This window comes from Rhincodon typus, chromosome 17 (assembly GCF_021869965.1).
Source record: "Rhincodon typus isolate 14 chromosome 17, sRhiTyp1.1, whole genome shotgun sequence".
Classification (NCBI taxonomy): domain Eukaryota; kingdom Metazoa; phylum Chordata; class Chondrichthyes; order Orectolobiformes; family Rhincodontidae; genus Rhincodon; species Rhincodon typus.
This window is the reverse complement of record NC_063348.1, coordinates 31,836,660-31,863,775: the sequence shown is the minus strand read 5'-3', so window position 1 is coordinate 31,863,775 and position 27,116 is coordinate 31,836,660. Positions and strand designations below refer to the sequence as shown.

General features: G+C 39.7%; 1 protein-coding gene across 4 annotated transcripts in view; it reads left to right on the top strand.

Annotated features, from left to right (window-relative positions):
* Nucleotides 1–27,116, top strand: part of sox6 (SRY-box transcription factor 6) — a 480,402-nt gene that overhangs the window by 235,833 nt on the left and 217,453 nt on the right. For all 4 annotated transcript variants that reach the window (XM_020517374.2, XM_020517366.2, XM_048606988.1 and 1 more), the window contains exon 3: nucleotides 8,734–8,823. In XM_020517374.2, coding sequence (XP_020372963.1) covers nucleotides 8,734–8,823 — 90 coding nt within the window. The remainder of the gene's footprint in view (nucleotides 1–8,733; nucleotides 8,824–27,116) is intronic.

The following is a 27,116-nucleotide window of genomic DNA, read 5'->3' as shown; positions in this document are numbered from 1 at the left end:
TCTGGCACAAAAACAGAAAATACTGGCAGGTCAGACAGTGTCAGAGAAGAGAAAAAGAACAAAGTTAACATTGCAGATTGATAATCTTGCATCATTAACTGATTACAGCACAAATTTCTTGGCCAGAATATAGGGTGTGCAGATGAAAAAAATGTTTTATGTTTATTATGTTTTAACACGAAGACTTAGGATCCTGTTTCAGGTGAGTGGCCTCATGATGTCCAACTTTAGCAGGCAAGAGATAGTAGGAACTGCAGATGCTGGAGAATCTGAGATAACAAGGTGTAGAGCTGGATGAACACAGCAAGCCAAGCAGCATCAGAGGAGCAGGAAGGCTGACGTTTCGGGCCTAGACCCTTCTTCAGAAAATGCAGGCAAGCTTTGTAGGGCTGCTGGGCTGCAATGTTAATAGAGACCCAGAGGGCATGATGTGAGCCAGCCAGCTCTCCACATTTACTTTTCTCCATAACAGAGCAGATCGTGCAAATTCTGAAATCTCACTAGAACAGGAAATGTAAATTCTCATCCACAGTTGGCTGCAGCCTTATAATGTAAAATAAAACCTTTAAAGTAGCAGGTACTTTCTGTCAAACAGAGTTATTTAGAAAAAAATCTGAATCATATTTGCAGTTACAATATAGCTGAGGAAATCATAGGCATGACATTCTCAGTGGTGAGCTTCATCTTAGTGAATAATGAGGTGTTAAAGTGACCTATTTAGATACACAATTGACAGATTAGCATTTACAAGAGGTAACAATAGAGCTATTAATCTGCATTGGGTATTGTGTTTGTAGCTGCAACCCATAGAGCACGTCGAAAATGACCCTTATTAGAATGCACTTTACAGAACAGACTCTCACTGAATTGAACAAGGAACAATTGTACCTTTAGACAAGCTGTACAGTTAACAGCTATACAATAATCAGGCCATACGCTCTTCTTCCGTTACCTTTACATTATGGAGAAGTGGTTCTTTTTGTCTGGGCAGTTGAAACTGCAGGGCTTTGCCACTTTACAAATAGGGTGGATTTCATAGCACATTGTAGTTAATCAAAAGTGATGTTTCTGACTTTTAATTCTGAGCTTTTACCTTAAACTGGGGAAAGCTTGTACCAAGCAGTGACTTTAAAACCTCAGGGTAACATGGCAGGTAGCAGTATGTGATTGTATTGCTAGCCCAGCTCTGAAGGCTCTAAAGTATTAGTGGTGCAGTTAAAAATACCTTATGGATTATTTGCCCATACCACTGGCTGCAGTTATGCTGCTAGCACTGGGTTTAGAGCTTCCTAGTTTAGATTGGGAAATGTTTCAAAGGTCTTTCGACATTCAGGAGACATTACAGTACCCCTCAAATACAAAGCAAATAATTGTGACTCCTTTTAAAAGAACCACAACAAATATAAACAAACTCACCAATAAAAGAAAAAGGAAATGAAGAAAATTAGTTAATAAGGTTGTCAACATCTTTTACACATTGCTGTTCCTGTAAGAGCAAGGTGCTTCTCAGTATAATTGTGTTAGTTAATGCCCCATGGTGTTGAGTTTTTATAACTAGTGAGAAATTAAGTTTAACGTTTGCTCTTATTTGAGATTTGACAAAATTTTGACTGCAAAGAAAGAATTGCTTTAGTTAATATTGATTATAGTGCGGTCATTTCAAGTGATCTTTGTTCTTTACTGATGCAAACTGTTATTGATTGATAATGCATTATATCAATGTTAGAATACTGTGCAGTTCAAGGCAGCCAAGAATAAGTCACCAGGAGTCAATCGCATTGTGTGACTTTGTGATCAAGAGGGATCTTCTGATGTTGTGTGAAGTGCTGGATCTGGCATCCCTTGGTTGAAGACAATGGGTGGTATTTGTAAAGGCCGCAGCAAGAAACAAAACATAAATAGAAAATGAGAGTCATCGGGAGCAGTAACTGTGGAAAGAGCAGACTTAATGTTTTGGATGTTGAATCTTCTTCAAACGTATAGCTTGACAGATACAACTCTGAGAAAGCATGATGATTCATAATGACCAGCACTAGTTTCACATCAGACAGGGTCAGTCACTAAAAATGCTGTTGGCGGGCACACATTTTGAATACACGGGTGTGAAACAGCAAGGGAGGCCCACCTGTTCATATGGGAAAATGTATCAAACCTTGCTGGTGCATGCCTGCACTAGTCATTAAAGTTAAGCAAATGAAATCAAAACTTTTTCTGTCCAGATTTCAATTATTAAAATGAGCAGATGGTCACCCTTCCAAATAAAACTGTTATGCTACATTGCAACAGTGGCTACACTTCAAATGTTATTCATTGGCTTGTGAAAGGTGCTATATACATGCCACTGTTTCCATTTTTAGCCTGACAGGTTCAAAACCAGATGGGTGGTTGCCTTGTCTGACCTCCATTTATGTTTAAATTCCTGCAACCTATGGTATTGTTCACTGTTTACATTTCCACAGAAAATAGGAGAAAGCATAAGCAGCAATGTTGAGTGAATGCTTGCAGTAGCATCAGCATGTGGAGCTCCTTAAAAACCAAGGTGTAGCACAGGGAGTTATAAAGACAAGGTTGTAAAAACTCTTGTCAACTATAGATTGATAATATACTGATATTGAAGTTGCAATATGTCTGGAAGTATTATAAATGTAACCTATTACAAAGGAATCTAAAAATAATTTGTATTGTACGATATCATTTGTTCTAATATGAAACATTTTTTTAAACTGCGTTTTCATTGAATAAACTCTAACTGGCATATTTAATCATTAGCAATGGTATACTATCAGAGAACTTTATACAAAGACACTTCTGTTGTTTTTTCCAATCATAGCTGACACACTCCTGCTACACCACCACAATTAAGGTGATCGTACACTGCAAAAGTTATACGTGTTACATGTGTGTGATTCTTTCACAGCCAACTGCCGGTAAATCCATCAGCCTGATTCACCTGGTTCTGGTGAAGAGAGAGACCCCACTGTTTGGGGAATTTTGGAATCTGTGGTAGAAATTGCTAATTCTACCTCTGGCTGGCATCTGGTGGAGAATTAGCACTGAGTGGAAAAAAATAAGCAGGACAGCAAGACAGGAAGGCTGGCAGTATAGTGCTGCTCCCCCGAACACAGGCACAATGAAGATTTTTCTTAAAAACAGTTATTTGAGGCATGCCTTTTTATTATGGAATAGTCTGAAAATTCACCAACACCGACACTTCACTTGTGGATCAAACATTTCAAAACGTATTGTCATGAAGCTTTTTCCATTGTAACTCTGAAGTAATCATTTCAAACATTGGAATCAGGATCCAGTGCAGAAGTTGGTCATTGTATTAGTGCTCAGTTTCCATAGGTTTCCATATACTATCAGCTCTTCAAGTAGAATACAAGAGATCAGTTTGTAATGCCAGGAATAAATTGATCACAGCAGTTCCAAGGAGGGCTGCAGAATCCCATCTGTGGTTCCTGTGTCTGGGCCAGATCACATTTGCAGCTCAAATTGTGCACTGCTGTTCATGTATAATGCTTGGGAAGCCATTTGTACCAAGGTAGAGCACACTATATAATAATAAGCTAACTATTGACCATCGAATAGTATTAAGAGTTTGAATATTATTAAAAGTCCGTGGTGACTAATTCTCGGCATTCACTTAATTGTTTGCTGTTTTGATTGCAGAACTCCTACGGCTGGAGTATGTACAAAGCCCGAACCATTAGCAACTGAAAGAAATGGGTTTCCTTGTTTCAAGTATAGGTTCAACCGGAAATGACATGTTTGATGTTGGTGATTAATCCTGTTTGCTGGTCCTTATGTAGTGATTACAAGCGTTTGATCCCTCCTTTTACTCTGAGGTGTTTCACCTTCACTTTGGGAAATCACCATGATCAATTTGAAGCTAAAAATCTGCAGGACTTCAAAGTCCTCTTAATTTTTGAGGAAATCATAAACTGATGCACAAAATGTGGGTCTTAGAGTGGGCTAACTTAACAGAGAGGGACAGTTTTATGCTGATGCTCATCTATACTTAAAAATATGAGGAGGCATGGCAATCAATTTGACCAATTTATTTGCTTTTTGGCCTTTAATCCTGGTACTCATACAGGTCCTGACACTCATCTGAAGAGAAAGAATAGAAGAAATTAAAGACTTATTTTTAGAGAGCTGTGAAAATTATTATGCTGTGAAAATGTCCGAAAACATTTTTCATGATGATTTATTCTGGGGGTCAGTGAGTGTTGTTTTGCAGACAAAGATGGTAATTAACAATGGCAAATGTCATAATGATGTCAGATCTACTGACTCTGGTGAAGAATATTTTTATGTTAGATTCTTGATTAGTGAAGAGACTTAACTTGCTGTAATTTAAATAATCTGAGCTCTCTTCTTAACCCCATTTTATAAATGAAAGACTTTCATTATTTTTTTTGAGAATGGAGGTAGAAAGCAAATATGAGATATTTTTGATCTTATGACTACTTTCGTAAATGTGCAAATTAAATGATGCAAAAGAAGAATCTAATTTCTGGAACAGTCTAGTTCTTGCTACACAACATGGTTGTTGCTGTTGCTTTGAACACTGTAGCCTTTCAGATCAAAATGGGAGAGGACGAATACAGAGCACAATTGTTCCCAGATATTGCTTCTTCCAGATTTATAGGCCCAGGCTGCCTACCAGAGCTACCCCACAGGGATAAAACTCAGTGAGTCAATTTATTTATGCAATATTGCATGTATTTTTTAATGGGGAGGCACACCAGCCTTGCTAAGCATCCTTTGATCTTCTGTCTTTAGTTTTCAATGTCTGGGTTCCAGCACTGATCTGTGCTGTCAAAAAAAAATACGCAAGACTGCACAAGAAAAAGTTCAACTTGATGAGAACAAGCTGACCCCCAGCTTCGAAGAAGACTTCAGAGCCCAGGCTTTGATTGTTAGCTACATGCTCTTTATCATAGACCTTGCGACAGAAAGCGGCATTCCAGCAATTCCTGGCCTGATTCATTACAGCAGGAGAAGATGTTAATTGTTTTCATTGCTGGATACCAATAGTGTGTACTTCATGTCATCTTTTACCTAGTGCTTGCTTTTACGTTTGCTTTGTAGTGTTGCTTATCAGTGCAGACAGTCTTCTGATCCACCTTTCTAAAGCTGTCAGCCTGAGATAACTCGTCTTCTTTGAATAAACTGCAAACTGCATCAATATGGTGACAGAGACAGAATGATCCAAACAATATTATTTTTCTTCTTCCTGGATGATAGTGTTTATTTCTCAAAATTGAGGAGCTAAATATTTTTATTATAAAAATATAGTCTCTGATACTTTTCTGTAAAGTGTCTTCCCTGCTCACATGACATAAAACTACATGCCAAATCTTATGCTTTCAATGAAAGAGGAAATAGGATGGCTGTGCAAAGACAAACTCTTAAAGGAGAAAATGAACCAAGAACAGAAAGTCTCATACATGAAATGCTGATTTTTAAGATTCATTTACCTACCCTTCAGATGCCTTAGAAGTTTGACTTTCTCAACATTATATTTCAAATGCTCCAGACTTCTATTGCTATTCTAATTCTGACACTTTGGATTAATTAAATGAATTTTTTACTTCAGGAATGATTCAGATCTGCTACATTATAAACCGAGGTTTTATTTTTCTGATAGTAATTACTATTTTGTTCAAACCTTAATTGACCTTATAACTTAACAGATAAAAACTGGACTGGGTCCACAATTTACCTACAGATCTTCAGGAGGTATCAAGTTACCTTTGACTCAAACATGTACAATGTTTTGGTGAAGGCACCCTAATTCTTCTTACATTAATAAAAATCCTCAACTGCAACAAATGAATGGTGAGCTATAGTATTGTGCACATCGCTACAATGAAAGATAAATAGGGAGGATTAAAGGGTAAGTTAAACTAGAAAGCAAATTGTCAGAAGAAAAAATAATTTTATGTCTGGATAGTTTCGTTAAAGAAATAAAATCTTTACCAATAAGAAAAGAAAAATGTCAAAATTATTGCAGCTCACTGAGGAGTGAAATCTAAAAACCAATTATTTAAAAAAAAGCACTTATTCGAAGTTGGAGATGAGGCATGACAAGGGACTCAGGAGATTGGAAAGTAGGCCAAGACATGATGTTGCCATTCTTTATTCTATGAGGAAGTCAATGCATGTACTAATATTAGGTCAATACAGTCAGGAGCAATTGTATTCATAGTTGAATATCAGGCTCATTCATGAAGATTTGCTACTCAGAAAATGCTGGAGAAACTCAGCAGGACCCTTCTTCAGAAATGGGAGAGGAGGAAGGGAGCTCTGAAATAAATAGAGAGAGGAGGGCTTGGGCTGGGGAAGGTAGGTGAGATGGGATAGGTGAGTGCATGTAGGCAGTGGTGGGGATTGGTCAGTGAGGTAGGAGGAGCGGATAGGTTGGAGAGAAGATGGATAGGTCAAGGAGGCGGGGATGAGATAGAGGGTTGGTCATGGGATGAGGCCGGGGGTGGGGAGATTTTAAAGCTGGTGAAGTCTACATTGAGACTGTTGTGTTGTAGGCTCCCAAGGCGGAATGTGAGGTGCTGCTCCTCCAGTTTCCAGGTGGCGTTGATGTGACACTGGGGGAGGCCCAGGATGGACATGTCATCCAGGGAGTGGGAGGGGGAGTTGAAGTGATTCGCGACTGGAAGGTGTTGTCGTTTGTCGCGAACAGAGCGGAAGTGCTCTACAAAGCAGTGTCCGAGCCTCTGCTTGGTGTCACTGATGTAGAGGAGGCCACATCGGGAGCAGCGGATGCAGTAGCCACATTGGGAGCAGCGGATATAGCACCACTCCGTACCTGCACTCCCCTTTTACCATCCCACCCAACTTCCCCAGTTCCATCCCTCCTCTATCTATTTATTTCAGAGCTCCCTTCCCCCTCCCCCGTTTCTGAAGAAGGGTCCCAACCCGAGAAACGTCAGCTTTCCTGCTCCTGTGATGCTGCCTGGCCTGCTGTGCTCCTCCTGCTCCACATTGTATTATCTCTGACTCCAGCATCGACAGTTCTTACTATCTCTGAGAAACTCAGCAGGCCTGGCAGCATGTGTGGAGAGAAATAGAGTTAATGTTTTGAGTCTTCTGAACTGAAGAAGAGTCATTGTGTTTTGAGACAACTCTGTTTCTCTCTCCGCCCATGCTACCAGAACAGCTGAACTTTTCCAGCATTTTCTGCATTTGTTTCAGATTTCTGGCATTTGCAGTATTTTGCATTTATAAAATTTGCTATTCATTTGAGATACTGGTTCCCTGAAATACAGTTCATTTGCAGTTTACTTCATAGTTTTCCATCCCAATATTTGAAACGTCCAAAAAGGTGTAAATCAGTCAGGAGACACATATCTAAGTGACTGGTTCCAGTTATTTTAATGACATGTTATTTTAAGTTCACACTGAGACTTGCTCATTGATTGTTTCATGAACTGACTTAATTGGTGTTCAGGTGATCACTGTGGCCCTCTTATGTCAGTGTTTTCCTTTTTTTAAATGTTTAGTCCATGAAAAATCCGTGTTGAAAATTGGAGATTGTATGTTGAAAATTTATCGTCTATTTTTACTACTATCATAACAATAGTATTGAATTACATGCCTACAGGGCACCTGGAGTCAAAGGGATGAATCATTATGAAAATTATTGGGTCCTGGTTCATGTTTTTGCAATCTCTATGCAGGTATGCATGTAGAAACTGTAGCTTAGGATAGTAAATGAAATTTCCAATATAAAACAAAGCAAGAGATAAATTGGGAGATTAGAAGCAAGTTCACTTAACGTTCATAATGGGAAAAATGGTTGAAAGAATTTTATGAGATGCTATCAATGTTCATGTAAAGAATAAAGGAGCAATAAGAAATAGTCATCATGAATTTAGTGGCAATACTTCATGCCCCACAAATTCACTGGAATTCTTTGAGCAGGTAACTGAATGAGTAGGTGCACTTTACTGGAATTTCTAAAGGCATATTGATGAAGTTCTACACACTCTACTTTCAAAAATGGTTGGGGCTTATTGAATTAATGGCAAATTAACTTGCTGGGTTGAAAGCTGTCTTGGCATAGGAATTAGAAACTGATGATGAATGGTGGAGAAAAATAGCCACCATGGGATTTATTTTGCAGAATAATACAGATTCAGCTAACACCTCACAGGACAATATTTTGTAACCAAATAATATGAATGTTATTTTTCACTTTGAAACATTCCATGATTAAGCCACAAAGCACAACAGCTAGAAAAAGCAAAGTTTGTATGCCTATTTAGATGAGGGTTGTTAGTTCTGTGGAGTGGAACATTTTTGATTTGTGCTTTCAATAATGGGAAGACGTCCTTCAGCTCTAGTAAACCTACTCTACACTGTCAAAGCATTTTGCTTTAAACTTACTACACCAAGTGTTCTGTTTCATATCAACAGCCATGTGATTGTCTATTTAGTGCAAACTAAAGGCTGCTTTGCTTTGTGGGCCTTTGAACTTATGATTCACATGTGGCCAAATGAAATAAAGGTTTTGGCAATTATCAATGGAATCTGGGGAGTTGCTGTTTAGTAATTAATCGGTAATAAATGTTGATTATGTTAGGACAATATACATGATATTCATTAATACAGACGCCAATGAAATGTAATTCCATGAAAGGACCAGCGTTATTTCCTGAGCAGTAGTTCTGATTATTTTCATGTGATATGTATTTTTTTTCTCCACAGAATCATCTTGTGTTGAGAAGTTTCTCTCAAAGGACTGGAAAGAGAAGATGGCTGGACTCAATACAGGGGAGATACTTGGTGAGATCAAAGGTATGTTGTCAATTTGAATTGATGCTTGACGCTCAGGGGCCAGTAATATTATGAGAAAAAAAAATGTTCCAACACAAAATAGAGAACAACTAGTGAAACTAATGTTAACTAAATTAATTTCATAGTAATTAGGGGGATTAGGCTTGAAATCCCTTATGGCAGATGGATGCAGGGAAGGTTTTCACCCGAAACATCGACTTTCCTGCAGCTCTGATGGTGCCTGACCTGTTGTGTTCCTCCAGCACCACACTATATTGACTCTGACTCCAGCATCTGCAGTTCTTGCTATCTGCAGGGAATGCCTTCAATGCCTTATACAATAACATTTGTGTAAACTTGCGTTTTGTGCATGGTTAGACCTCTTTTTACATCCATAATAAACTTGAGTAGAATAATTTCACCACGACTGTGACTGAGTGCATAACCTTTGCATCAGGCTCACTCAGAGTACCTCATGTAGTGCCATATGTGTTATTGGTTATTAATGCAGAGAATATTCCAGGATATACAATTATTGTTACAATAACACAAAGATTTTCTAATTTTGATATCCTAGACATGTTTTATATTAATTTGTATTTTGTCCCAATGTCCAAACATCCCATTTTAATGCACGGTAGAAAGTAGGTGGAGAAAACAGAGATGAGTATAAAATTCCTCTAACCTCCCAATCTGGAGGCATATACATTTTTAGTGCATTGCTTTCAGTTTCTCAGTAATCACACCTAGGCTTGACTAGCAACACACAGTAAAGAGTCGACAGATGCACATAATCAAACCATAAATTGAATGTTAAATCTTGCTACCCCTTGTATCTTAAATCAAGTCATCATAAACAACAAATATTTCTACATCTAGTCATGTCTTAAGATTCAGTGTCTTTTTTCTTCAAGTTTTTGAAATATGAAAGTTGTTGATCATGGCACTGAGATTTAGGAACTTGAGGTGTGGTTCTACATGATAAGCTCAATTATGCAGTTGATAACATATGGTCACTCATCGGAACCAGAATGTATCCTCACAATGCAGTCCTCAAAATTATCCTGGTCTATTCACTGTCAAATTTCTCGCATTCCAATTTGTGTTGTCATCTTACAGACAAACATTGGTACCAAGCAACCACTTGATCTACTTTGATGTGAATTTATGTTCATGATTTAGCCTGTGATACACACCCAATCTCCAATTCCCAATCATGGTTCCCTTGCATGTGTTCACTTGTTTAAGTATGCTTTTGCATTATCTTGTTTTTTGATATCATCTATTTTCACATCGACATTGTCTTCAGATAATATTGATGGTTGAAGGATGGTCAGCACCATGCAAGTGTTCTGAGCAGACATGAATTTGGCTGGCGCCTTTTTAGTCACTGTGCCTGCTATAGATCGATATTTGAAAAGAAGGATATGAATGGATTGTTCAAATGTTTTCCCCTCTGATATACCACCTCTCAAGACTGTCTATGATCACACTATTGATTCATTCAAAGCAGTAATTTGATTGCAGGTTATTTGCAGGGTTGCCTGGTGCCTCTTTAAACAAGTTGCAGGCAGCTCCGACCAGGATGTTACCAATGAATGTGCCCAAGCGTCCCACAATACTAAAGCAGTCAAATCAATCTGAACACAAGCTGGTACCAATGCAAAACTTCCCATTTTATTAGGAACAAAATTACAATCATTTTTAGTACTAAACATACTATCCCTAATCCTATTTGGCCACTTACGGTTACAATACTTCCCGAATCTCTTATAAATTTACACAGTTGCGCTCTCTGTAGCTCTATCTCTGGGTCTGTGAAGCTGCTTTCTCCCTCTCTCTCTCTGGATAGTCAGCTGGTCTCTACCTCTTGCCATACTGGTCTCTTCAAAAGGCCTCCGACGACTCCAAGAGTGGTTCTAAGAAAGAGGTCTGCAGGTGAACTCCGTTTTTATATGTTTTAGATGGTTTTCTGGAACTTCCTGCATTTCTGACCAAGCAGGGAGATACCACTCTCCCCACAACTCCCTCGTCTGCTCCACACTCCCCACTAACCCTACCACATCCGGTACCTGTGCCTACAACTGCAGTAAGTGCTAAAACCTACCCCTACATCTCCCCCATCACCTCCATTCAACGCCCAAAGCAAACCTTTCATATCCAACAGGGATTCACCTGTACATCCGTCAACTTGGTCCACTGTATCTGCTGCTGCCGATGTGGCCTCCTCTACATTGGTGAGACCAAGCGTCGACTTGGAGACCATTTCATAGAGCATCTGCGCTCTGTACATGACAAACGACAACACCTTCTGGTTGCCAACCATTTCAACTCCCCCTCCCACTCCCTGGGTGAAATGTCCATCTTGGGCCTCCTCCAGTATCACAATGACATCACCCGCAAACTGGAGGAGCAACACCTCATATTCTGCCTCGGGAGCCTACAGCCTGATGCTTTAAATGTGGAATTCACCGGTTTAAAATCTCCCCAATCCCGACCCTATCCTATGTCCGACCCTCCCTCTCATCCCCACCTCCTTAACCTGTCATAACCTGTCCATCTTCTCTCCCACCTATCCGTCCCACCTATTCCACTGACCAATCCCCACCACTCCCTACCTGCACTCACCTATTACCATCCCACCTACCTTCCCTGGCCCTACCCCTCCTCTGTCTATTTATTTCCCAGCTCCCTCCCACCTCCCCATTTCTGAAGAAGGGTCCTGACCCGAAAAGTCAACTTTCCTGTTCCTCTGATGCTGCCTGGCCCGCTGTGTTCCTCCAGCTCCACACTGGGTTGTCTCTAACTCCAACATCTGCAGTTCTTCCTATCTCAGGGAGATACACTTCATAGTTTGTAACAAGAGTTAATCATTTAGATGGCATGTTACCATCTTTCTGTAGCAGAACCGGGTGCCTTTCTGTCTGGCTGTCCTTTGTTCAGTGGATAAGTTGTTGGGGGGGTCTGTGCAGACTAACTGTTGCCTTTTACATTATGCGAATGTCATTAGCACCTGGCTGCTATGTTTGCACCGTGTGTGATGTGTGGGTTTTGTGATTTCTGGGTTTTACTTGGGCAATGTACCCAGCATCCCTTGCTGTATAGCCAAGTTGGCAATCTGTGTTTAGCACCCAGGAGGCTGCTACATTCCCCCCATTTTGCCCAGAAAAAAGCTTACGCGAATAAAGTTCAAACCTAATTATGAAAGTTGGTTATGTTTGTTGTCAGGGGGGCCTACATGTCCATGTGGAAACCATTACGTACATTGGTCAAGCTTATCATATTGATGTATGTACAAGAAAGGAAGTAAACTCCTTTTGCGACAATCCATACAGGATTATAGTGCATAGACAACATTAAGCAATCAGAACAAGTAAAAGTGATAATAGTGCTCACCCCGGGAGTTCTACCTTAAATTCCTGTGTGCTGGAACAATATTATTCATAGTAAGCGTGCCAATCTCTTGGGATATTTGTCTTTCCCAGCATGCAGTCTTAACTGCCAGTATCCTGAGGTATATAAAGGTGATTGCAATTAAGACCACAACAAGATATGAGAGGGGCCAAATTCATGGATGACAGGCTAGGGGTACAATGGTATGGCCTGCTTGTTCGTATTTACTTAAAAGTGGTCCTATCAACGTCCCCTGTCTTTCCACAGCATATAGAAGGGTGTCATGGTAACCCATTCAAATACCTTTTCTTTATAATTCTGATATTTTGACTTCATGGGTCCTCAACCCAATTTTGTCAATAGAGATATTTAGAATCCCTAGCATCAAGCCCAGCGCCTGACCATAAGTGTCCTTGCAGTTGTCATTATACCACACCTTAGTGAGTGAGCACCACAACTGACAACTAGAGATGTTAGTGTGAGTTCTCTCCTGGAACAAATATTCAAGCTGTTCACAGTCAGTGACATACAGTACACATTACTGATCCAGGATGGGACTTTCCCTGGGCTAGCCTGTCTGAGATCCTCCCTCAGCTATTCAATCAACCAGTTTCTGTAGCTGCTGCACAGGGTGCAGTTTTGCTGCTCATCGTCATCCCTGATTTTGCCCTGGATGATCTGCTTTATCATCTTGGCGTGACCCCCTAGTATGATCACTAAGTAGTGGCTAGCCTGATTCTCTGTAGGCATCCTGTGATCTCTTATTGATTGTATTTAGTCCTTCTAGGGCTCGTTTGACTTGTTGGTTCAAGATCCTGAGTTTATTTTCCAAATTAGCCAAATCAAAGGTATTGACCATTTGTCACCCTTGCCCCATATGCTGTGGCCAGATCATTAAAGAGTTCCCTTTTCTTTCCTCTATTAAATGCAAGGGGGGTCCCATCTATACATACCATGGTGTCTGGTGGGTTGTACCACCGGTATCCTGGGTACATAATTTTCCCTTGTACCTGCGCTACACTTTTGGATACAGCCATTACAATAATACATAATACACAATAAACACTCTGTAAGGGTTGCATCATTGTCTTGGAGCAGTTGTTATCAAAGAATGCAAGTACTGGCATTTTTGCAATATACTGTCTGTTGCGAATTCATCCTTTAAACCCTCCTGTTTTAAGAATAGGTACGGTTGTGTCTGAAATCACATAGTTTCCAATAACCTCTCTATTGCTAATACTGTACAAGATAATAGTATGACTAAACATGATGGCTGCTCAGCTGCACCAAACTCTGAGATACCCAACCTCAAAGTTGTACTGATGAAGATGATCTGCCATCTACAGATCTGCAGAGATCAATGCCCTAATCCTGATGAATAGTAACATAGTCAACACTTTGTGACTGTTGCAGAGATTGAATTTTCCACCATAAAGATATATGTGCCAATGTTCACAAGTATAGGTGCAAGATAAGATCTCCCAATTTTCAGTAGCATATTTGCAATTGCCAGCAATGCTCATGATGTATGTATAAATGATTGGTAATTTCCTTCCTTCAGTCCACGGTGAGAGTACAGCTCCTCTCACATTTCTTGGTACATTTTTTGTGACATATGATTCAGAACGTGGGTTAGAATGTGTATGGATTGACAGAGATACTGTCTTCACCTTTAACATGTCAATGATGTTTGCAGTGTAATTGCACATTCCAATTGTGCATCTTCACATAGTAGCAATTGAAGTGACTAAGCAATCTTTGCATTGGTACGATTGAATTTGTGAGGAGCTCTGTGGTACAGTGGTAGTGCCCCACCTCTGAGCCAGGAGGTCTGGGTTCAAGTTGCGTAGTAACAGCGCTGAACAGATTGATTAGAAAATACATACAAAAAAAGAATAAATTTGTAATGAAAATCAGTGGAACCAAGCAACAATGCCAACCCGTTCACTTTAGACAGGGTCAGAAGTGCATGAATAACTTTGATGTTGACACCTCTAGCAGTCACTCCTGCTGCTGTCACTGTATCATAAGAAGTTAATCTAGGATGCTGCAGATGTAGAGTGTTAAATTGCGTTCAAGTGAAGTGAGAATTGCTGACTGTGTGCTACTTTGACCTTTCCATGGACAAGGATGGTATCCCATCAATATATGACAAGCCCGAAGAAGTGATCCTCTGAAATATGGTAGGTGTGATACTTCAGTACCAGAAAACACCTTTGTGAGTAACAAAAGCTGTAACATATCAACTTGCTTCACTAGTGATGATTAAAGATAGCTTCATTGTATGTTGAGCTCTATGAAAACTAGTATATTTATGAAAATATGCTGATAATACTTGGATCATGTAAAATGGATAATATCTGGAACAATTGATTTGTTGACTGGCTGAAGTTTGACACATGGACTAAGTTTGTCAACTTATACATCCTGCAATGACTGGGTTCCAAACCCACAGTGGTAAATTGATTCACTCAATTATTTGATCTACTTCAAGAAACTTGTGATATTACAGTCCCTGTGATATTAGTGCCCACATCACAATTAGTGACCATCTCAAAGTTTGCATAATTGGCGGAATTAATATGTCAATATAAGGCGAATAAACCCTTTAAACACCACAAATACAGGAAATAAAGGATCTTGTTGGATTTAGAAATTGTCATGTAAATCATGACGATGATCATGTAAATATACTAACCAGTCAAGTCTTCAAGTTTGAAGTAAAACCTATGAAAATGGTTTATATCTCAGATATGCAGAGATAACACCAATTTTTATGTCTAAACAGGAGTTTTTATTTACAATGCTTTTAAACTGATTGCTCTTTCAAGCTTAGAGTTTCTTGCTTTCGGTTTTGTTTCTTTTTTTCAATTAGGTCACTCTGTCTTGACAAATAGTACAGAGAGCAGATACCAGACACACAATGAAATGCCAAAAAATTGAATAATTAAATACAACACCATCTTTCTGGCTGCTGCCAGTGGGCAGGGTTAAAATCACAGTTTAAATCTGAATGCTAAAAGTATTTACCAATGCTTTACAGCACACACACAATTGCTCAAAGTGGTTCAGAAAATATATTCACCTATGCTAATGGTTATCATTAAGCATGTTTGGGGTCAGACAATGCACATTTATGAAGCTATGTTATAAAAAGAGCAGCAGTCCAAAGTCTTAAGATCATGGACAATTTTGTCAGTCACCTTAAACCTCACTGCAATAGTACAAATAATATCAGTGAATAGAATGTGAACATTAACCAAAAAGCGTCAGGGAATAGCACTGAAATTGGTTCAAAGGTGAACTTATGTCTTGGAAATACAAGTACATAATGAGTGAAAAGCTTTTGCACCAGTGATTGAATATGGATATTGAGGGAAAATAAAGTCACAACACCTCATTAAATTAAATAGAAATAGAACTACTTATGCTAGAACTTTTAAGTTATTTTGAGAATGATGCCATACTAAATTGAACCAATCATATATAGAAATTCAAAATAGGTTTCTGGGATCAGTGATCTTCTGGAATTCACCCATTTGAAAAAAATCAAAATATTTTTGATCTTTTCCTTTTATATATTTAAATTTAGTCCACTGAGTCCAGAATTATAATCTACTGGGGGAGAAATCAAAGAAATGTATTTATTAAAAGGTTTTAATTAGTCTAGAATATAGCTGTTGGCAAAACTGAATGAGGTCTGAACAAGGGTTTTGTAATAATTCCCCGGACTCTTGGAGCCTTTGTGAGCAATGGCACTCTGCATTGCTGTTAGTGGGAGTTATTTACTTTGGAGGAAAGAGACTGTGCTAGTGGAAGATAACCTGAGCTCACTGTCCCTCTAGAACTACCCAAGGTTCGTGTTCTGTGGCAGTGCCTCTGTGGGAAGGAACATGGCCGGGCAGCTTGCCAGCAAGACCGTATTAATACTCTGCTGCCTCAACTGATAGCAGAATTCTTCCTGATGTGTTGTGTAGGGAGAGAGAAGATGAGCCAGGCAAAAAATAATAAAACACATGTAGCTTCTGTAAGCAAACAACCTGTTCAGAAATACACTTCATTTTCTCGTCAGGAGTGTTTAACAGGGATCATTGCGTAAAGTACAGAATGTGGCTATATTACGTGGATTGTAAGCAGCATAGGGGAAATGCAATGAAAGGAAAAGATCAGTCACCTGACAAGAAACTAGGTTTTATTTTAAAAATAAAGAAAAAGTTCTAAAAGCAAATAGGGAATATCTTGACCTAATGCAGAAGTGTAAAATGGCCGCTAGTGACTCAAGATTATATTTTACACTGAAAGAAACACAAATATTTCTCGCAGAAAAGGAGGCCATTCAGCTCATTAGCTCCATCCATTATTGAAATTTGAATGAAAGTTTAACTATATGTGTGAATACAAATAAATGTCAATCACTGTATGGACAGAAATTTGAGTGCTTCTGACTTGAAACACAGTTCTGGATTAAACAATGAACAAATAATGCTTAGAATATTGTTGCCATTACCCTACAATGAAATATTATTCCATACAGTCACCAAACTCAAAATAGAATTAAATACTTTTTTGAAATGCGTACAGTGTCTTCTTAGCTTCTTTGATCTTTGCTGTCTATAAATGATCCATTGTGCCTGCGGCTTCCAAAGCACAAGATTTTTGTCTAATGGAAAACATAGGTTGTAGGGCCAGGATCCAGAGGGGAGGATACCACTGTGTTTGAAAGGAAGAGCACAGAAGGTGATGTAAATCAAGATATTGTGGAAAAGTGATTATCAAGCTTGAATTTTAAGAATTGCATGTTGTATAATGATGGAATACCAAACCATTCTTCTGTCAGTTTGACTTGTTCATGTTATCATTTATATAAACCCAGTATTGGCTGAAAACAATACAAAGACCAAACTGTCAAGATGAGTAATATCTCCTGAAATAAATGTGAGTTGTGGTTTATGGAACAGGGTTTGGCAATGGGTCAGGGAGGTCAAGATCAACTTCATGGGTCAATAGTATGTCAGCACCATAGAAAATTTATCTTTTATGGTGTGAGATGGAAATTTCATTCCCACTTTGTGTTGGTGGCCCCTCAGATAATTTTATTGCCACGCTAATTTAAGATGTCCAGGACTAGGAACACCAATCTGCTCACAATTACTGTGCGTTGATTTAAAACATTGTGGCCTTTTACCAATATGTTGTCATTAACAGAGAAATCAAGATATATCAAGTTATATGGAGGTTTACAGCACAGAAGGAGGCCACTTGGCCCATCCTGTCTGTGCTTGTTCTTTTCCACAGTAAAGGGTTTATTGCTTTTATTTTGTGTCTTTAGGTTTCTCCCACTCTGTAAAAATAATTGCTGAGACTTTAACTCAATCAAAACCCATTCACTAACACAGATTTGAAATCAAACCCATTGGTGATGTGTTCAGTTGTGAGATGGACTGTGGTAATTTTGTGCCTTCTAGCTGCATATTTGGAGGTTTTTTTTTGAATGGTTGAGGTGCCCCATTATGATCCATACCTGAGAGGATGAATAAGGGATCTGGTCTTGAATCTGCCATGATTGATTTGTTGATAAATTATGTAGCAGCAGCAGCAGGACTCCTCACACCGTTTCCCTATCCTCAACTGAATCCATTTCCTGCGTGGATAAATTCTGTCTGATATTGAGACATCAGCGTACCCTCAATCAGACTTACATTGGTCTCAGTTATGCAATACACCAAAGCAATGTACTGTTCTCCACAGATAACCTGCTTTGCTTTCTGAAAATTTGGTTCCCAAGATGCAGATGTAGTCCAGCCACTTCACTGGTTGAAGACCAACATGATGGGTGGAATCCTACAGGGGTCCAAGCAATGTGGGTCATGGTGAAATTTGTAGCAGAATTACACAAGCAATCAGCTGGTGTCTAGCTTGATGTCTGGAGTAACTCACAGCATAACTTGTTTGCAGCTGCTGAGCAGTGAGGCAAGTCTCTCGCTAGGCAGCAGCAAGTTAAGAGTTAAGAAGGATTGTAGCTTATTAAACGACTTATTAATGCCACAAATCACCTTATTAACATTTAGCCTCCTATTTACCAAATCATGCCAAACAAGCTAGACATTGCATATTCTTGACATAGAGATCTCAGTCAAGTCAAGAAGAACCTTTTCTCGGGGAATGCCAGCACAGTAAGTTAATGACAGCCTCCAATACCAGTCCAGGGGCTTGGACATGGTGAGTTGGCTGCTCAGGTCAGTCAGAAACAGGATGCTCTCCAAATGAGGGTTGAAGAGCTGAATGTTAGGCAATCCACTCCCCGACCTGATACTTTCTGCCCTATTGCTGGCTGCTTTCATCCTGGAATAAGAGGCAGGTATTTCGGGAGATGAAAGCAGGTAGCGCATCCATTACTTTTGGTGAAGACAGGGTGGTATCCCGAGCGAGTGAATAGATAGTGCAGAGCAGAGTCAGGGGTGTGTTGTCATAGACTGGGTTGTTGAGGCTGTGTGGGGAAGATATTAAAGGCAAATACTAAGAGTGGCAAAGCATGAGCATTGATAGAAGATAGATGTGGTAGCACATTTAAATTGAGTGTGAGGTACCAGAGAGATGATGGTGGTGCTTACACTGGCAGAGTAGAGAAGGTCATTGATCTACTTGCTACGTCGCTGGATATTCCTTCATTTGGCTAAGACTGTATCAATCCAGATGACAACCTCAGACTGTGCTGGCATGGTCTGGTATTGTAGCCTTCACTGCTGGTCCAGGGCAAACAGGATGTCTTGCCTGTGCACCATAATGTTTGGCTGGACCTCTAGGTCACTGCTCACAAAGAGGGGTGCCAATTTCTCCCTGTCTGCCATATCCCACTCTAGGCTGATAGTGCCTGTCTGGGTGCACAATGGTCTTTAAAAATGGCATCAACCAGAGGAATAGTGGTCAATTCTGGCTGTCCAGTTCATGGCAAGTTGCTCCTGGAATGACAATAAGATGGGGCTAGAACTGGACAAGAGGGATGCCTTAGGAGCAAGGTAGATAGATAATGAGGCGAGTTTGGTAAGATACGATGAGAAATTTGCTGGTCTCAAAGTGAAACCCTGCCCCCCACAAAAAGAATTGATACAACTCACACATCCCCAAACAATGTCAGATTGCATATGAAATAGGAACAAGTTTGGCCCCTTGAGCCTGCCCTGCCATTCAGTAGGATCATGGCTGATCGACACTCCTCACATTCACTTTCCTGCTCTTTCTCCATAACCTGGATTCCCTTCCTGAATATGAATCCATCTATCTCAGCCTGAAATATACGCAAGGGCTTTGCCCCACAGCTCTCTACATTAATGAGTTCCAAAGACTCACAACCCTCTGAGAGAAGAAATTCCTCCTCATCTCAGTCTTAAATTGGCATTTCTTAATTCTGAGCCTGTGCCCTCCGGTCCTAGACTCTCCCATGAGGGGAACCATCTCCTCAGCATTTACCCTGGCAAGAGCCTTAAGAATCATCTTGTGTTTCAATGAGATCACCTCTTATTTTTCTAAATTCCAATAAGTAAAGTCCAATCTGTTTAATCTTTGCAGATAAAACAATCCCTCCATATGTGATCATCCCAATGGAGCCCAATGTGTTTTAGATTTTACCTGCCAATTACTCCCTTTTACCCCTTTGCTGTGAATCAACCTCAAGCTCAGGTTGATGTGGTGTGAAGCTCAATTGTTCAAAGAAAATATTGCACGGTAGACTTTCTATATTTTATTCTGGGGTGGTAATTTGGAAAAATAATTGCAGGTAAAACTGTATCAATATTACCAGACTTTGATTTCTGTAAAATCTGTTAGGTTCAGGCAAAGCAAAGATCTGATGCTTGTCTTCTTCAAATCTTCTTTTGTTTTAGTTTGAAATATATTCGTGAGAACAAGGTACAATGGAAGCACAGATGACAAAGTGGGAACAAATTTATAAATAATACAGTAAATTGTACTATCATATAGCCATATGCAACAAGAGTTTTTTTTAATTCAACAATTTAATTTAATTAAACCAAAATAATATTTACCACAAAATTTTCTTTAAATATTTGCACAACATCTAGAATTCCAGTGCTTCATGTGTATTTAATTCGAACATCAATTAACCTTTTCTCATTCTCTTATTTCATAGTTCAAATAACTGACAATATCAGTGCTTAAAATAATACCAGTTGACCTCTTGTGGCATTGCTCACAGGCTGTTAAACCTAATTTTAGGACATTAAACAGAATACTACATTGCTATACTATTCCCTAATTATTCACACTTTATTTATTTTCAATAACAATTTTGTTAGAGTGTTTCATTTTTTATTACCTAATATTAGATTTGTGTTGTTATGGCACGTGTGCTGACAGACGTGTAGCTTTATCTTGCCTTTACTTTAGTATTTCTCCTGGCCACTCCACTGTCTCTTTCTTGTTACTTTGCTTGACCTGGATGGGCTGAAAGTTTCTTCAGATGAAGATTTGTGAAAACCAAAGCTGTCATCTTCAATCTGTATCCTTGCCCACCAATTCCATTCTCTTCCTTGGACACTGTATAAATTTAAAATAGACTGCTCCCGTACTCCATCATCCTATTCAACTGGCTTAAGCTTCTGTGACTCCATTTGCTTTCTGTCACAGACAACCAGCTGACACTTTGAGAACATTATCTGCCTCTGTTCTTGCCTCAGCCCATCTGCAGATGAAAATCTTATCTATGCCTTTGTCAACTTCAGGCTCAAGAAGTCTAATGCTTTCCAAGTTGGCCTGCAATCATCAGCAACTCATTTCCAATCCTGCATCAATTTCCAACCATCTGAAATCCCTGCTCTTTCTAACCCATGTTGGCTTTTCTCTGATTTAGAATCCTCATCCTCATGTTTAAATTATTTATGTCCTTTCTCTTCCATGAACAGCATTTTATTGAGGCCAGACAGCTTGCCTCTGGCCCCATGCCCCCACACTTTCCCTGTGGGGAAAACCGCCCAGAAGCTGACACACCTGGAACACACTTGCCCTGTGCTAACTTGGAGGAGAGTGGGATCTCATCTCTTACTGGGAGGAAGCACTGACTCTAGGAGCTGAAGGCCAATCTGAGCTGTGTAATGGGCCCTGTTTTGACTATAGGATAAAATACAAGGAAGATCCCAATTGTCTCAAGAAGTAAGTCATGGGGTTTTAGAATGAGCCCCTGGAGGGGGCATCGGTCAGATTTTGGACGAAGTGCTACCCCGCCCCTCCCCAGTGCATACAGGGCAACATTCAATTCAGTTGTCCCACCGTCATTCCCATCCTTTTTTGAGTCAGGCCATAAATAAAGATCTACCAACTCCAGCTGTATTTAAACCTGGGTAGTATATGGTCAAGTTTATGAGATATGCCAATAAAATTAATCTGATCTTTAATTTGCAGTTACATATGACAGGCAACTGTCAACTTCTGTGCCCACCCAGTAATTACATTATGGCTTGGTGATAATGGGGTCTGCTGGGGATGGAACAGGAGGGTGACGGACCAGCCATCCAACCTATTTCATTATGTTCTCCCAGTGAAAGCACACCTGACGCGCGCACATCAACTTCAGCTCCATATCTCTGTAACCCACGGTAGCCCTACATCCTGTGCAGAACTCCATTTCTGGCTGTTTGCAGATCCAGCCTTACAAAACAATCGTACTGCTTGCTCATGCAGTGTGTTAAATGGTCAGAAATGTGGATGCCCATGGAGAACTGTGTGTGTAATTGTTTCACCCAGAATATTGGGCCTCATTTGGGATGATTGGGCAATAAAATAGGGAGAGAATAACAAAGTTGAGAATATTACTAATGCTCCCTGGTGGCATGAACATGAATGGAGAAGGAGTGGAAATTGCTAGAAAAATTGCAAAGTAGAAAAGGTATATTTATGATTTTTTTTCTGGAATTCCTGATTTTATTTGTATTTATGATATCTATTTTCAATCCTTAGGTAGTGGTAAGAACTTGTGACTCAGAACTTTTTCTTGCTTTTTTTTATGCCTCATCGCACATGGGCGTTGCTGGTTGGGTGAGCATTTATTGCCCGTCTTTTTTTTTATTTCAAAGATATACTTTATTCATAATAAAGTATATACATAGTCACAAATGCAGTTTGGTTCTGTATAGTAGCATATCAAGGGAACAAAAACATTGGCATTTGACTCTATCTTCAACAAACTAAAGACATCTTTTATACATACAAGATCATATTTACATACATTTAAGGCACCAGGAGGGTACAATAACTGAATAGACTCCCATTTAACTTCAGACTGTGGTCTTTCCCTCTTGCGCCTTGGCAGCAGCTGCCCCAAGCTTTATTGTGTCCCTCAGCATGTAGTCCTAGACCTTGGAATATGCCTGTCTGCAACACTTGGTCAAGGTCACTTCCTTGTTCTGGAAGACCAGCAAGTTTTGGGCAGGCCAAAGAGCATCTTTCACCAGGCACAGTCGATGTTCCTTGTTGCCCTTAAGAAGGTAATGGTGAGCTGTCTTTTTGAACAACTGTGCTATAGTTTGACCCAAAATGCCCTTGGGAAGGGAGTTCCAGGATTTTGACCCAGTGTCAATGAAGGAATGCTGATATATTTCCAAGTCAAGCGTTTGAGTGGCTTGGAGGGAAACTTGCAGGTGGTGGTGTTCCCATGTATCTGCTGCCCTTGTCTTTCCAGATGCAAGTATATTCAGCACGAAAGACATTGATTGGTGAATAATTAAAATGTGAATAACTCGTTGGAAATGGGAAAAACACAGGTCTTAACCAATGAGAGAGATGAAAATTTACATTGACCAAATGTAATGGTCATGCTGTAAATAATAGATCCAACATGAAAGGCACATATAAAATTATATTGTAAAGTTTAAGACCATTCTTTTCAAATTGGAAATAATTCATTTAAAATTCATATATTTGCTTATTGTCACTAACTGTTCTATTAGAAATGATCTAATGATTTAAAAACGATCTTTCTATTTAATGGCTATGGGATTTGGCTATGGGATGCCTGACGCAAACATCTTATTGTTGAGCAATTAAAAATTTAGGCATGGTTTTTAATCTCTTCTTCCTTGTTGTGATGATATTTGGCCCAGGTGAAGTAAAGTAATGAAAATTTGTAATTTTATCAAAATGTCTGTGGAATTTGCAGTTATTTTTAGTAGTATTGGGAAAGAAATACTCAGAGCTTACATCAGTTGTGAAAAGATCACTTGTAATTTTGTTGGATAATAAGAAGTACAAGTCCAGGTGACGTTGTGACTCTTGGAAGCTGTATCAACAGGAATAAAGTTAAGAAAGAAGCAATGGAGCTGGTAGACATCAAACAGGATTACAAACACAGGAATTGAAGGTTGAAGGTGATGAGTACATAGATGCAGGCATGAGAAGAAATCAGACAGAGAAATAAAAACGAACACAGAGAATTCTTGTGATAAGAAAAGAAATCCCTGTCAGGAGGAGGTCAGTTTTTCTGTTTGTCTGAGAAGGAGACAGGAGTTCCTGGAGGTACAGTGTGAGCTCACTAAACTTGGTCTAAACCAGGAAAGTTGAATGGAATAGCTTTCTTCCCATCGAAATGGTCAAAACAAGAACAATTTTGTTGGTTGGTTGACAAGACCCTCTGGAAAGCTATAGCAACAGGTCTGTCATGATGTAAGGGAGAGAGGATTTTTAGAATTGTGCCTCTCAGATGATAATTGTACCTGTGAAACCCTAAATTGAAAGCTGTTGTCAGATACAACTTATCCCAAGTGAATAAAGAACAGCAGATTATGAAAACGTGTAGTTACGTTCCTCTGCACTTGTGGGGAGTGATAAAACTGTTAATAGTTGCATATCTTTGTTGCATTGACTATTTAAGGTGTGTTACCTTTTAGTTTGTTCATTAGCCTGTTAATTCATGTGTAATTTATGTTGATTCTGATTCATGTTCATGTAAAAACAACAATAAAATTTAATCAGAGAAATAAGAACTGCCGATACTGGAGTCTGAGATAACACAGTGTGGAGCTGGAGGAGCACAGCAGACCAGGCAGCATCAGAGGAGCTGATGTTTCGGGTCAGGACCCTTCTTCAGGGAAAAAAATAATTTCTGAAGAAGGGTCCCGACGTGAAACGTCAGCTTTCCTGCTCCTCTGATGCTGCCTGGCCTGCTGTGTTCCTCCAGCTCCACACTGTGTTAATAAAATTTAATCATTTTGGTAATCTCTTCATTTGGGGGTCCTTCAATATTTTGGATTTTTTTTGGCTTGCAGTTTCCCCATTGGATATGAGCCATTGTATATTGATTTTGGTAAATCACAGCACTACAAACCAAGATCCTACTGCTGGGGAGTTCAAATCACTATATGGGTAAATTAACTTTTTTATTTACTTGTGGGACATTGATATCACTGCTGGACCAGCATTTATTGGCCATTTCTAGTCGCCTTTGACAAGGTGGTGGTGACTGCCTTCTTGAACTGCTGTAGTCATGTGGTGTTGGGTCACCCACAATGCTGTTAGGGAGGGAATGCTAGGATTATGACACAGTGACAGTGAAGAAATAGTGATGCATTTCCAAGTCAGGATGGTGAGTGGCTTAGAGGAGGTGCTTGCAAGTGGCGATGTTCCCATCATCTGCTGCTTTTGTCCTTCTAGATGAGAGCAGTTGTGTCTGAGGATCTTTGGCAAATTTCTGCAGTGCAGCTTGTAGATAGTACAAATTGCTGTTACTGAGTGCCAGTGGATTCAGGGAGTGGGTGTATGTGGATGTGGTGCCAATCAAGTGGGCTGCTTAGTCCTTGTTGCTTGGTGTCAAGCTTCTTGAGTGTTGTTGTAACTGCACTCATCCAGAGAAGTGGGGAATATTCCATTGCACCCTCGATTAGTGCCTTGCAGATGATGGACAGGCTTTGGGGATCCTCTAACTATAGCCACTATATTTATATAGTGAGTCCAGCTCAGTTTCTGGTCAGTGGTAACCCCTGGAGATAACAAGGTGTAGAGCTGGATGAACACAGCAGGTCAAGAGCATCAAAGGAGCAGGAAAGCTGATGTTTTGGGCCTAGACCCTTGTTATCTCAGATTCTCCAGCATCTGCAGTCCCTACTATCTCGGTAACCCCGGATGTCGATTGTGAGGGTTTCAGTGATGATAATGCCATTGGATGTCATGGGGCAGTGGTTAGTTTGTCTCTTATCGGAGATGGTCATTGCCTGTGGCATGAAAGTTACTTTCCACTGTTCAGCCTAAGTCTGAATATTGTCCAGGTCTTGTTTCATTTTGACATGGACTACTTCAGTATCTGAGGAGTCACAAATGCTGCTAAACATTGTGCAATAATTGGGGAATATCTCCAATTCTGAACACATGTTGGAGGGAATGTCATTGATGAAGTATCTGATGATGGTTGAACCTAGGACACTACCCTGAGGAAACCCTGCAGAGATGTCCTGAAGCTGAAATGACTGACCTCCAACAACCACAACCATCTTCCTTAACTGCAGTATCATTGCGTAAAGCCTAGATCATAAGCAAGAGACCATTATTATGTATTTGAGGTTTTGTGCCCTAATTAGACATGCTAAGGGTAGTTCCTCTGAAGTTGCTACTACACTGCAGTGCTAGCCTGGATAAGGTGCAGGCGAAAGAGCTGGACTGGAATCCAGAACCTCTGATTCAGAGGCAAAAGTGCCATCTCTATAGAGTTGGTGTGGGAAAGGAATTTATAGGTCCTAATATTCTTCCCATATCAGCCCACCCTCTAGCCTCAAATTTTTCCCAAAGTCTTAAAAAGTGCAGAATTCCTTCCTCCATTCCCCTTCAGTTTTCATTTTCTCCTTTCATTAAGTTCACTGACATGTGTCAGTATAATTCAATAAACACCAGCCTCGCACTGGTAATTTTTATCCCCATGAGTCTTTATTATGTGTAAATGTTAGACAGTGTGCATTGGCAGACATTAAATTACTGTACTTACCCATGTCCATACTGATGCACTTTCTAGTCCAGGGTATATAACGATTAAAAGCAGAACCCTGACTGATATCTATCGATATCAATTGGTATTAATTCGTATCAATTCCTGCCACATCAGGTGAGACCACTCCACATAACCCAGGAATCAAACCTGGAATAATCTGTGTGAATCAGTTCTACAGTAATGTAACATAAAGTAGCGTATTGACTAGCATGCCACCAGCAAAAGTTTATAGAAATGTGCTTAGGTACAACTTCAATAAGTGAAGATATAATGGAGGCAATAAATCCACAACCATCATTCCATCACACTGTGACTTCCAAAGCATCAAGCACTGAATAGAGGCTAAGAGTTTTCCTATGGGTTTACTGGGGAAATCTGTCACTCATCATGCTTCTACATTGCCAGTTATATAGGAACATTATTAAAGACCAATGAGGTAAGTTACCTGCTCATTTTTCTTGGCAAATATGTGGTTAAGACCCAGGAAGTGTATGATACTGAAGGGCAAAACAAATCTGAAAGTACAGAATTAAGAGGAGAATTTGCAGCAGACGTATAATCTCACTGCCAATTCCAAACCAGAAATACTTACAAGCTTACAAACCAGAAATCCCTGGCAAAAATTACAATTAGAAATCAAGTCAACCCTGCATTCTACCTGAGTAACTGCTGGCTCCTGGTTATAGAGCAGGCACTGTTGATGGTCTGGGGGTCATGCTGTCAATTGGCTTAGTCACATGGCAAGTACAGAGACAGAACTAATTGTTTGTGTTCATACAATATTTTTTTTTCAATGTCTCCCCTTTCAATTACTCGTTTGAAAGTGGGAGCTTAATGAAAGAAATAAAGGGTGAACACTATCTTGGTTTTAGTACAGCTGAAAGTTTCTTTGCCAGAGATATACATCTGTATTTATTGTACACGCGTGTATTTTCATACC